This window comes from Nannochloropsis gaditana, assembly GCF_000240725.1.
Source record: "Nannochloropsis gaditana CCMP526 unplaced genomic scaffold scaffold255, whole genome shotgun sequence".
Taxonomy (NCBI): Eukaryota; class Eustigmatophyceae; order Eustigmatales; family Monodopsidaceae; genus Microchloropsis; species Microchloropsis gaditana.
Window position 1 is genome coordinate 1 of NW_005803698.1, and position 13,673 is coordinate 13,673.

The window sequence follows — 13,673 nt, forward strand, 5'->3', positions numbered from 1 at the left end:
GTGCCCGGAAAACTTGCATTCCGAGCAGTCCAACGCGTGGAAAGTGTCGGACTTGAGGACGTCGAACACGGGGTCCGTGTGGTCGTCCCCACACATCTGACACCCCGTGCACGGAAAAGCCGTCCAGTGACTACCCGTGTCCAAAATGACCGAGACACGCTGTGCGGGCGTTCCCACGAACACAAATGCGTAGTGTGTGCCGTATCCGGCGTGTAAGGGTAGGTCTGCTTCGGGAGGGCTGCCAGTGCTGCCGTCGGCGGCGATAGCCCTGGAAGGGGGTGCCGACTCCTCAAGAAAACGACGATACCCTTCGTGGTCCTCCCCGAAAAGCATCCGCAACTTGTGCGGTGGGAGAGGACGACGGGCCTGCATTTGAATCGGTGCCGTCATCATTCCAGAGGTCGAGGCAGTTATTGGGGCTATCGCCACAGCAGCCAGTGCAAAGACAGCGGCCGCTGTTCCCATCTTTCTCCTGATGGACCCCGGCCCCGCTTGGCGTCGTTGCTGCTCTGTATGGGCCAGCATGAGTTCTACTAAGATAAGGGCACCCTAGACAGTCGATAGTGTCCCAAAGAAGAGGAACGGAGAAGGTTTGCACCGTTTTATCACACTTTTTGTTAGGGCCAACGATGCCGATCCTTGTACTTTGCAGGTCACTGTTCCGGTTGTATAAGTTCAAGAAAAAGAGACCTAGGATCAGTTTTACGCTCTCCTCACACCCACTCATCGTCCTCAGCTACAGGTCACGACAAAGTTCGCGGTGGTCCCTCCAGCCCCACAAATTGATACACGAAACTGGGACACGGCAGTTTCACGCCTTTCCAATCATCGCCCATCCGTTACGTTAAGGCCCTAGGGTCCCCAGCCCAAAGACGGTCGCAATACGAGTCCATTCAGGCCTCCACAGGTCATGATGGGAGATGGGTACGCTAGAATGGGACCTCTAGGTCAACTTCTTGCGTTTTGTTCGTCGAAAAAGGCGCTTGTGGAAAGGAAATGAGCGTGCATGGACGGCAAATCATCTTCTGGCAAGGGAGGCCTCTTCAGCGACGTCGACCTCCCCCCTGAAAGTTATACTGCGTCTCAACCTTACCTTACTGTGATTCTTTTTTTAAAATGACCAACGCGTTGGGTTTACATGCAACCCAGATCCATGCATCCATGAGCTGGTTGCGAGAATATCGGGAAGAAGAGCCCGAAGAAGTTGAAGAGGGGCATGCAAAAGCACACTCAGGGTTGTTGCAGTTGGCCACGGCAGGGAAAGTAACGATGGAATTGCGGGAAGCGCGCGACGCATGCAGGATAGGAGGCCAGGTATGTATTTGACAAGACCAAGGATTTACAGTTAATGGGCAGGTCATTGTACAACTTTAGGAGGGATGGCTTGTTGAAATTGGTATCTCCCCAAATCACCCCCTACGGCACACAGGCAACCCAGACACAATTATTCCCTCTCTATGGAAAAGTGAAAAATATTCTGTCGCGTATACTGTTCTTTTATACAAGCTTCAACGCAGTCGATGATCGCTTTGGGGTCGCCGAAGCGGACACCAGAGAGGTTCGGCGCATGGCCTTAACAGCCCTGCAATTTTTGGCTAACGTGACTGCCGGGAACGCAGAGACCTCAGAACGGCTTTTCAAAGACGCACGCCAAGGGGCGATCATGGATTGGCTGGAGGGTTTTGGACAGGATCGAAAGTTGTTGACGTGCACGTGTGTGGTCGTACACAATTATCTTGCCTGTGCGTCTCAAAAGAAAGCCGCGGTCAAGGATTTTTTAGAGGAAGCCGCCTTGGTCACCAAACTCCTCCGGCTCGTCTTACCACCATCGACACCTTCGTATCCTTCATCCTCCGTGTCCTCATCCTGCCGCGCCATGGGTATTTCGGCGCCGCGCCATCATGACAGGCATCGGGGCCCTGCAGGGCAAGCCGAGGGGGAAGAAGAGGACCCGGTGTTTGAATGGATCTATTTGATCCTGCTTAAGGTGCTAGAAGCACAGGAAGGACTCAGAGCCTTTAATAAAAGTGGATTGGATAGATATGCGCTGCATAAAGAGATGTTGACGTCGATACGGTCCGTCTCGGCGAAGGCGCCCGGCCCACGCCGGGCTCCCCCACCCATCTTCACTGCAGAGCAGCTAGTGCTGCTTCACCTTGCAGAGCACACCTTGACAGACAGGTTTTTAGAAACACAAGGACAGCAAAGAGACGATGCACCCTTGTTGTTGCGGGACGGCGGCGTGTGGGTCCTCGAACTTGTGCACCGGGTCAAGGAATATCTCCACGCGAGAAGATTCTCGGCCCGACCAAGCACGGCCTCGGGTGCAAAGGCAAGCAAGGGTAAAGAGGGACAGTATGAACAAGCGAGGCAACCCGAATGGCTCCTGCTGGACGAGGCTGTCGCCACGGTCATGCGCCTGATCGGTACCCTCCTTGCCAGGGAGGAAAGGCTGGAGGGAGGGCGGGAGAAAGGGAAGGAGGACGGGCGCGAACTTAGGGATCTATTGCTTGAGCACGACGTCATCAGTCTCATCCTGCAACTACTGCAAGGGGAAGGGGGGAAAGCGAACGGAGAGATCCCTCCCATGGACCGCGCGCGGAGCCACGGGGGCCCCGCAAGCACAGCCGGCCCCGACGGCACTCAGCCATCGCCCTCTCTTCCCACCCCAGAAGGTCGAAAAACCCGCTTGATTCAGGTATTGGGCAATCTCTGCCACGGCCATGGCCGCGCGCAGGAGATGGTGCGGGAGCAACAGGGGTTGCCTCTAGTGTTGAACCACTGCAATGTGGATTCCGAGAACCCTTTCCTGAGGGAGTGGGCAGTGGTGTGCGTCCGTTTCCTGTGCGACGACCCGGAAAATCGACGCGTGATTGCCTCGCTCCAAGGGCAAGAGGTTGTACAGAGCCCAGTCATGCAAGAGATGGGGGTGGATGCCCGGCTGGTAGCGGCCGAGCAGGGACGGCTCAGGCTCCATGTCAAGAGGAGGAGTGTCGAGGGGGGGATAAAGCAGGACCTTGAAGCCCTCCGCAATTTTGATGAGAGGCCAACCAGTGACGCAAAAAGAAATAAGGGGCACAGTCTCTTCCTGCTCTGCCAGCCCGAGACCCGACGCGAGGACCCTCTAGAAGGTCAAAGGGAGAAGCGGTACGTTGGTTGACTTGACCGTGACAAGGTTCGCGTCCTTCGGCCTTCTCAGCCTCTCCTGTCTCCACCGTCGCCGCCCTTTCTCTTTCAGCAACGCCAGTGCTCCTCTGTACATAACCCTCTCCCTCGCAAATTCTCAGGCTCACCCTCCGTCACCATGGTACACCCCCCCAAAAAATAACACAATGGCTGCTTATCAATCGACCCCTGTGCTCCCCGTCGCTCCCTCCACTTTATCTTTGTCATTGCCTCCCCTCCTTTCTCAGCTTCCCGCCTTCTCTTTCAACCGCTATCGCCCTAATGAGCCGCCTGCCCTTCCTCTTCCTTTCCCTTCTTCCGAGAAGAAATTAAGGCCAGGGGCCCCGAACCTCATCATCTAACACGACCCCACCCTCACGGACGGCATGTCTCCTCACCGCTTTGCCACCACCTCCCACAACCTCTCCGTGACCCTGTTCTCCTCATTCAAACGGATCAGGCTCCGCAGGCCCCCCGCGCTCCACTCCCCCCCTTTGATCAAAGCCTTCTCCACCGGGCCCGCCACATCCAGGTCCTTCCGGAGCTGGTCCGTGGCCTCCAATGCGCTTTGCACCGATGACTCGGCTACATCCAAAAAAGTCGCGTCCGGCGCCGTTTCTTTTCGGAACCGCCGGTACCACCCACCCAGCCCTTGGGAGAGTTTTTGCACGTAGCCATGTTTCCGGTTCATCTTCGCCATGAAGTTGTGCACATTCAGGGCCCATTTCCCCGTGCCCCTGGCAGCCTCACCGGCGTCGGAGGGTGTTACTGTGCAGGAATAACTCGTCCAAGCGGCTCCCACCAAGGCAAGCAACGGACCACCCAGGGCAAACCCGGCCAGCGCACCCACAACTGCCGAAGCCTGCCTGACCGTGTTGTCGTTGGCAACAATGTCGTCCTTCAAAAAGGTGTCGGGGATGCCTTTTAGGGTTTTTAGCTCGCGTTTCTCTGCTTCCACGGCACTGGCGTGAGCGCTCTCTTCCTCGATGACAGCCGCAGTAAAACGGCTTAACTGTTGAGGAGGCATTGGTACCTTGGCATCACTGTTTTTCACCCCTACAGTAGGGCTAGAGCGACTGTTACTAGTGCTGGCCGCTTTTGCTGGCGTTTGCTCTTTCTTTTCTTTTTGTGACGGCACAGGACTGACAGAGGGCTTGTCCACCGGGGGGCTCACACGGGATCGAATCCGCTGCAACCACGACGCTTGCCATTCAGACGGGTTGACCATTTTCATGACATCCCGCTGGGCATACATAGGGCCAGAAATAGCCGCGTGCCTCTGTGAGGGAGCGAGCAAGGAGTCGGTCTTGGCGGGACGGAGAGGATGCAAAAAAGCATTTGTTAAAGGAATGCCGCCCAGAAGTAGCACAGGAGCAAAAATAGCCATGGCCATCGGCAACGTCCAACAACGATTCACCATGGCGTATTCTCCAATGCAATATAGAGCCTGCCGCGGGTAAATATGGATGGGAACAGTGGAATGAGTAGCGGAACACTTACAAGATGCGGTCGGGGTTACGCTTCAATGTCAAAGGCCAACGGCACTCATTGACGAGCTAGCGATGACATGGAGAAAGAAACTTTCTTTCCCAGACCTCACGCATGAAACGTGTATCACAAGGCTATACATATCTTGGAAGTAATTTCACGTCATGACCTATCCCAGTTTTGTGGAGGCCAGGGCAAGAAGCAGGGAGGCTTGTGCAAGCGTCAAATAACCTCCTCTGTCCCTTATGCCCGTATGGAATGGCAACCGCGTTGCCCCCACGAGGAAAGCACGCATCATTTGAAAATATTCGTAGAAAGGTGGCTGCATATGTTGCCATTGAGTCATTAAAAGAGCAAACGCACGTGACCGAAAAGACACGACAGCATCAACGGATATTGATTTTCTCATTTCTGGATACCTTTCGGGGTGCTTTAACCTGTGCTTCTGTACGTTTCTTTTCGGGGACCTGGTCCGTCGTGCTTTCAAGATAATCAAACATGCAGCCAATCCCTTCGTGACCCTACCCGTGTCCACGGTCGACTATCCTGGGCCCCCGCCTCCTCTTTCTCTTGGCTTGCCCTCCCCCCCCCCCACCAGGGAGTGGACCGATGCTGGCTTTCCCCATCTCCTTCTATTGGATCAAGACCGTGTGGGTCGCCGGGAGGTACTTGACCACGCCCTCGGGCTCCAGCTCCTTCCTCAAAACGTCCACCAGCAATCCCTGCTTGACTTCGACCGTGCTCTGCGCCTGCACCCCTTGCCGGATCTCGCTCACGCTCATCCGAAGACCTTTCCGCGGTTCCAGAAATTCCTTCACGGCCGCCGTCAGCAACTGCCTCGCCTCCCGGTCCCGGCTTGTCCCGTCGATGTTCCCCAGGTCCAATTTCCCCGTCTCCGGGTCAGTGGCCGCCTTCAAAGTGGCCTCCGCCATCAACCGCATGGCTTCCACCACGTCCGACCGCTCCACCACCGAGGCCAACCGGATTTTGGCCAGGGCCTCGGACAGACGGATCAAAGATTCCAGCTGGCGTGGCGTGGCCGTGATGGTCTTCCCTTCGCCCCCGCTTCCCCGCAGCCCCAGGTACCCCTGAATGAGTTGTTCCCCTGCTTCTTCGGAGAGAACGGGGAAGACGTGGGCGCGCGCGTAGGCAATATAGTCCTTGAGCAGGGCGTGGTCGACATCCGGGGCCTGAGGGAGGGGGGGGAGGGGGGGAAGGAGGGCAGGGGTGTGTGATTTGTGCCGGCAGGGAGCCATCATGCGGAGGGCGAGGTCAAATGACAAGGAGCGTGGGGCCCTCCAAAAAACATAAAAGAAAGAAGAGAGGAAGAGAGATGAAAGAGATTTTCCATGGTTCGTCGGCGGCGCCTGATGTTAACCGAGAGATAGGGGGGTCGAGGGGGGGGGGAGGAACACCAATAGGCACCCTTTGCGAAAAACGAGGGCGCGATGGGCACGCCTGCGAGTCTTTCCTGGAGAAAGCAGATGGATCCATTCCCCCCTCGGGGCCTACCTCGACGGCAGGTTCCTCGTAATAGAGCGAGATCAAATGCCGCGCCAGACGCCGGTCCTTGTCCTCGTCCGGGCTGTCCAGGACCAAGTAGATGAGGTCGAAGCGGGACAAGAGGGTGGGTGGCAACTGGATGTTTTCCACCACGGACAAGCGGGGGTTGTACCGGGAGTCGACCGGATTGGCGGAGGCCAAGATGGACGTGCGGGCATTCAGGGTGCAGATGATCCCTGCCTTGGCGATGGAGACGGTCTGTTGCTCCATGGCCTCGTGGAGGATAGCCCGGGTGGTTTCGCTCATCTTGTCGAACTCGTCGATGCAGCAGACCCCTTGGTCGCTCAACACCAATGCCCCCGACTCCAAGACCAGCTCCTTCGTCTCCACGTCCCGGATGACGGAGGCGGTCAGGCCCACCGCCGAGGAGCCTTTCCCCGAGGTGTAGATGCCCCGGGGGGCCAGGTTGTGCACGTAGAGGAGGATCTGCGATTTGCTCGTCCCCGGATCTCCGCAGAGGAGGATGTTGATGTCCCCCCGGCAGCTCACGGCGCCGGGGTCCTCTGCCTCTTCTTCTTCCTCCTCTTCCCCTTCCCGTCTATCGCCGTTCATGCCAGGGCCGGTCCCTTCCGGGGCCAACGCCCGCCCTCCCTCCCGCCCTCCCTCCCGCCCTCCCTCCCTCCCTCTCCCTCCTTCCCGCCCTCCGCTCCCACCCACGCCTCTCTTTCCGCGCCCCTGCCTTCTTGTCCGTTCCTCCAAACAACAAACACAGGACCCCTTTCTTCACGTCCTCCATCCCCCAAATCGAAGGGGCCACTGCCCGGGACAATTTTTCGTAGATCCAAGGGTCTTGGGACAGGGCCTTGATCTCGGCCACCCGCGACGCCGGCAAGTGCAAGCCGCGCATCCGGGTAGTATCGCACCCCGTCGTCCCCACCCCCACCCCTTCGCCGTCCCCCCCGGCTAGTCCCGACCGACCTGTGCCTTCCCCCGGGCCCGCCTCCACCTTCATGTCCTTGTCGACGTGACTGAAATGCAGGGCTTCCACGTGGGTTTTGTACACGGAGCGGAGCGTGGTCAAGCGGGGGTGGACCCGGCGGGGAGCCGCCCGCAAGATCCCCGTCACCTCCACCCGATCCCCCGGACGCACCGCGTCCGTGAGCTCGTCGAAGGCAAAGAGGGTCAGGCTGTTCGGAGTTTCGCCCTCGGGGATTTCGTCGGGGGTTTCCTGCATCCGGATGATCTGTTTGTTCGTGTAGGCGCACCGGTTCGTCAACAGCTCCATCGCCTCCTTGGCCTGGCAATGCTCGCAGCGGACAGGCTCCTCGATCCGGCCCCGGTCGTTCTCCACCAGCACCTCAAAACCGCACATAAAGCAGCGGAAACACCCCAAATGGAGCTCGGGAATAATGGTGCTGCAGCGAATTACCATGCCTCGCAAGGCAACCAGGTGGTCCACATCCTCTGGATTCAAATTCCGCATCTTGCTCACCCGTTTCAAATTGAAAAGACGGACCTGGATCCGCCTCCCGTCCTCCCCTTCCCCCCCTCCCTCCCCCCCTTCCCCCCGCATTCGGGCAGCTTCCTCGTTGACGACCTTATCCATGAAAGAGACCGTCTCCTGCGGGTAGTGGGTGATCACGTGGTACAGCCGCCGGGCCGGGAGGAAATTCCACAAATGTCGGCAGTTCAAATTGATCCCCACGTCCCGGTTCGCTATCGCTGTTCGAATCAGGGATAAGTAGTGCGATGCCCCCTCCCCCTCGCCTTCCTCCTCCCCCGGTGCGGGAGGGAGGCGGTAGCGGCGCAGGAACTGCCGAAAACGACGGACGAAATGGAGGATCGGGTAGGTGGTGCCCCATATCACCGCCCCTTCCAAATCCGCGTCCCCCGGTTCCAGAACCTCCTCTCCCCCGCCCAGACCTCCCAACTCATCGTCCCCTCCTCCTCCTCCTCCTCCGCCTCCGCCTCCGCCACCCCCACCCCCCCCTCCACCTCCTCCTCCTCCTCCTCCCCCTCCGCCCCTACCCTCCTCTTCCATCCCTTCGTCTTCCAACAAATCCATCCCCAGAGAGCCCGGGGAGTGCTCTTCCCCGCTTGCTCCCTCCCGAAAGGAAGGGGCCGGGCTGGCAAAGATCTCCCGCTGGCTGCGGCGTTGCAAAGTGGCCCCCCGGGTGACACTTCGTAAGCCACTGCCCGGTGGGGACTGGAACGAGCGCGGGGAAGGCTCTAGAAGACTGGCAGGACTGAAGGGGGCGCCGTTCGCCCCGGGGCTGCGGGCAACGAGGCGGGTCCGAGGAGGGGGAGAGGCCTGGCTGGAGGGGGAGAGGGTGGCGGCGGCCGGGAAAAGTGCCCCTGGGGATGGAGCGTCCGACGTTGTGACTGGCCGGTGGGTGCTGGCCGTTCCCTCTTGTCGTGCTGCGGGTGAGGCTATCCCCGCCACGGCTAAGGCGGCTGCGGCTGTGGCGGCTGCCGCGGCTGCTGGAATGGTTCTGGTCGTTGGGAATGGACCCAGACTTGCGTCGTGCATCCCAGCAGGAGGCGACGATGCCACATGTACAGGCAGTCCGTGCTTTGATGTGGGTGATAGCGTCCCTCCTTGTGTCGCGGAGGGGGCTTGAGATTGACTGGAAACGGGGCCTGCCTGCGCGGCTACGGGAAGCGGCGCAGGTAAATGCGAGGACGCCATTTCAACCGAATGACCTTGCTGCAAAGTCTCAACTTCAGAGAAATCGAGCATTTGGGGCATCGTTTCCATGTCTTCCATTTCCATTGTCGAACTCATTTCCCCCCCTGCGGGAACTGCAGCTGCTGCGGCCGGCCTGGCTGATGCTATCGATGGTGAAATTGAAGACACCACGGCGCAAGCGCCTGTTTCCGGAACTCCTGCATTATCCCTGGCATCATTCTCGCTATCTTTCATGGCTTGATTTCGTCCTGTGCCTATGGCAATGGAAAAAGAAGGCTTCGTTGGGAAGAACTCAGCTCTGTGGAGGGAAACGGAGAAAAGAAAAACGATGCCGGCAAGCCCCTTTCCAGGCTTCGACGCACCAAGCACAGCCAGGGGCCATCGAATCAAGAAAAAATAAAACCAATTGCTGCACACACACGCCTGCACCCTCTTGGACGCCTGGACGTGCCCGGGGGGGTGCTTCGTGTAAGGACACGGTCTGGTCATTGCAAAGCGTGTCGTGAGCGAGTGGAACTTGGCGAGGGCCCTTAAAAAAAGAAAGCACATGGCCCACTGTCCTCCCTTCCCAGTGGAGCCTCTCGTCGTGCGCGTATTGGTAGGCCTCGTGACTGAGTGTGACTCCGCCTTTTGCGTGGGTGCATTTTTGCTAGTCCCTTCTTTCATTGACGCGCGTCGCCTTTATTTTCTCCCTCCGTCAACAGAGCTAGCGCAACGACCACTTTCAAGTCACTATGTATGGCCCTGTCCCCGCCCCCTCCCATGCCGAACAAAGCAGATCTGAGGACTCGAACAAAGTCATGAAGTTCAAACGCCAGCAGGCCTTGACACCCACGCCGCAATCCCCGTTCACTGACTTCCGCCATCGGGGAAACGAGGAGGAGGAGGAGGAGGAGGAGGAGATCGTTACATTTCGTATTGACGGACAACACGTTCCAGCGAGTAACACAACAAGCACGCCGGGGGAAAACGAGCTGCACAAATTAAAGGATGCAGACGACATATCGCGCGCAGAGACGTACCAGCGAGTACCTCTGACATGCACACAGGCTCCGGCACAGTCCTCGGTCCCTATTCCCACCACCGACGCTGTCGCGTTCGGGGGCCATCCCTCTTACTCCTGCGCGAAAAAGCCTCAAGAAAAGGCCATGCACAATATGGAAGCGGTCATGGAGGCAACTGCAGCCAAGAGTGTTGGCGAAACGAATCCTTTGGGCCCAGCGTCTCTCCCCTCAGGTCCCTGCGCCCCCTTTGATGGCAGCGACATGAAAGACCACGATGGCTTGAGCCTGCCCAAGGAAACGGCAGGCATCGACAAGGACGTGAAGGAGGACCAGGAGATGGACGAGCTGAATGGTCGCTTGTCGGAAGGACTGTCCCTGAAATACGATTTCGGCGGAGAACATTGCCCCAAGTACTCTCAGAGAGAAGTGGACTTATTGGTGGGCAAACGCGTGGAGGAAGCCAAGACTGCTTTGGTGGCCGCTCAAGCCATGGCCCACACGGAAGAGATGGCAAGCTGGGAGGCCAAGCTGAAAAAAGCCGAGGAGGACGGGCAACGTTGGAAAGCGCAGTGCCATGGCCTCGAGCACGACCTCTCCGCCGAATTGAAGAGCGTGGAAGGCGCGTTCGCCGCCCGTTTGAAAGAGACTCAGGATGAAGTCGTGTCCAAGGAGATCCAGCTGAGAGCGGTCACGGCCCAGCTGGCGGACATGCAGCAACGCATTGCTGTGGCAGAGAGAGAGGGTGAGGAAAGTCGTCAGAAGCTGGAAGAAGCAGGGCGGAAAGAAGCGCGGCTCGTGCGCGAGATGGCCGAGAAATTGGAAGCAGAGAAAGCTCGACGGGTCAAAGATGTGATGGACATGAAGGACCGGGTGGCCCAACGGGCCCAGGAGCAGTTCGCGGTTGCTCAGGAGCACTTTAATCAATTAGCCAGCACCTTGGAAGGGAAGGAGGCCGAAGTGTCCCAATACAAGGGGGAGATGCGGCGCGCTCAGGAAGAAGCGGGGGAGGCATTGCGGCAAAAGGACGACGCCGTGGCGAAGGCAAGAGATTTGGAGGCGGAGGCGGCAGCTTTGAGGGTCACGGCGGGCCGAATGGAGGAAGAGAAGGAGCGACAGGCGAGGTCGGCAGAAGAGAAGATGAGAAAGCTGCGGACCGCACTGGAAAAAATGGAGGATGAAAAATCCATTGCCATCAAGGACAGGGAGCAAGCCTACGAGTCCTTGTCACGCACAGCCGTCTCGCTGCAAGAGCACAAACGGAAAGCGGAGGAGTTTGAAGAGAAGTACAATACTTTGTTTCCGAAGGCCATGGAGCATGCCAGCATGTGCGAGGAGCTTCTGGTCATGGTGGAATCTCTGAATCAAAAGCTAGAGAGCCAGGAGGGGAAATGAGACAAGTCTTGCAGCTTGGTGCGTGGTACCCGAGTGAAAAACAGGTCCGATGGCGTGGAAACCGGACTGGCTGAACTCGTGGACGCTTTGCGGTGTGTGGACGATTACGATTGGTGGCATGTATTTGAAAGAGTTTCAAGAGAACGGTAAAGGCAAATAGAACTGTGGATTGACACAAAGAACATATGGCGAAAATATGAATATTGTACGCTATTGCACGTTCGATTCGAAATGGAGATTTTGGGATCTAAAAGCTTGTTAAAGCTCTGCTTTCAAAGCTCTTCTTTCCTTGTGGGGATTGCCAAAATTTGACGGATAGAGAAATGGAACTTTTCGCTCGAAACACACATTTCTCGTTGAGCCTTTCAGGGAGGCAGGTATCCTTACGACGGTCTTCTAAAAACAACGACTGGGAGTCCCATTACATATTATTTCTATCATCGACGCTTCTGTCAAAGTTTTTCCACCACGTGACTAATCGTTCGACCAATCTAAGAATTGTTACTTTGACGTGCCTCCAGACGGTCTTTAGCCAGGCGAATGGTATATCCAACCAAGATCGATCCGTTTTCCACAACAGCCAGGAAATGGCCAAAGCCTTCGTTTCGTTACCAGTAATGTGGAAAAAGTTTTTTTTCCCATTCGCAAACTCTGGATGGGCTATCCTGATGTATACCATAAGTGATAATACAGCACTTTGCGTTGGGTTTTTACGAACATAACTGACCATCGCATGAACGGTCTCACCACTGAAAAGGTGATGACGCTGAACAAATTGCTCGGCCGTTCTTTCTGTTGTACAAATTTTCAATGGAGTGCGTGCAGATGTATATTTGCCGAAGCGAACATCACAAGCTGTTTTGCGACTGGAAGAGACAGAGGTCGTCCTACAGATGAAGTGGGTGTAAAGCAATAGCAGGCAGAAGACACTTAACAACGGCGGTCGCGCCATTAAATGAGTACACAGCGTTAAGCAGAACCTGTCAGAAATTGTGCAGGGTAAACAAGTTCTGAAAATTGGAGATATGACTCTTCACATAAGCCGGGAGGTAGTGCGAAATATCAATAAGCTCAGGAAATTACTTTGCATAATTGACATGTAACTCCCACAATATCCAGCGAATTTCGATGTCTAATCATATGAAAATTATTTTAGCCCTGTCAAGTAGTTGCCAAGCAGGGCACGTGCTTCTTGGTTAAGAAAATGCAAGTTTCGACCGGAAGCCTACTGCATCGGGTAACGGCTTCTGAGCCGTTGGATCCTTCGTCTGATCACGACCACATCCAAAATGGATTTCTTCACGAGTTCATAGCTTTATCGCTCCATATACCCTTCATTCGCAGAAAACAGCGCATGTCGGGATTTGTCTCCACTCTTGCCTTGCGACGACCACAAAGACTGCTTCCTGTTGCGCTGTCTCTTATCGCGTTTCTGGATACTTTTCGCCCGATCAATACCTTTGCCACTTCGTATCACATGATGGCGGCGTCCTCCCCGGCAGCACCTGCAGCATATTCTGGAAATGAAAACATTGTAGTCGTTGGTGGAGGTATCATGGGTGCTTGTACCCTCTACTATCTGACGCAAAAAGGGTTGAAGCCGGTGCTGATAGAACGAAGTGAGATAGCAGCAGCTGCTAGCGGAAAAGCTGGTGGTTTTCTCGCTCGTTCGTGGCACACTGGGGCTACAGCAGAGCTTTATGGCCTAAGCTTCGACATGCACGCCCAACTTGCCAAGGAGCTGGGGATTGAAAGCTACCGACAGATTCCGACTTTGCAGGTCCAAGGGGGACCACGGGCGGGACAAAAGAAATCCAAGGTCAAGCCATCTTGGTTGAATGGGAGGGCGGATAGTGCTTTCATGGATGATGATACGGCTCAAGTCACCCCAAAGGAATTTACCGAGAAAATTGTCGCGGCTGCCGTGGCCAACGGCGCGCAGGTCGTGAAAGGCACGGTAGTGGGCTTGGCTTTTGGCGAGGGCCAGGATGGCACAGCACCTGTAGCCAGCATTCGCACGGTGACGGGGGTGCAATTAGAAGGTCAGGAAGAAGAACCGATACCGTGCAGTAAAGTTGTGGTGGCCACTGGTCCTTGGGCGCCTGTGGCGGGAGAGTGGTTCGGCATCCCTGTGCCCATGGAAGGTGAGTGTCGCAGGTGTTGGCTACGGGCACGGGGAGCTCTCGTGTGGGTCGCATCCGCCTCCTAAGTGCACGATCCGACTCGGCGTAAGATAGTTTTCCAAAGGGTGTGAGTTCCAGTGCGAAATGCAGTTATTCTACCTCTTCCATCCGTGACATTATCCTCTGTATTTGACTTGGCATTTCATGTGGCCTACTCCGCTACACAACAGGTATCTACAGCACAAGCATTGTCCTTCCCAATTGCGAGGCTGCCTCTATCCAAGAACCCTACGCGCTTTTTTGCGGGGA

General features: G+C 56.5%; 1 protein-coding gene across 1 annotated transcript; it reads left to right on the forward strand.

Moving 5' to 3' along the window:
- Nucleotides 1–10,312: 10,312 nt before the first annotated feature.
- Nucleotides 10,313–10,806, forward strand: NGA_2042110 (uncharacterized protein; the record flags this gene model as incomplete). The annotated part of the gene is made up of 1 exon (XM_005855223.1): nt 10,313–10,806. A coding segment is annotated over one exon (494 nt), but the record flags the coding sequence as incomplete, so codon positions are not given.
- Between the last annotated feature and the right edge of the window lie 2,867 nt (nt 10,807–13,673).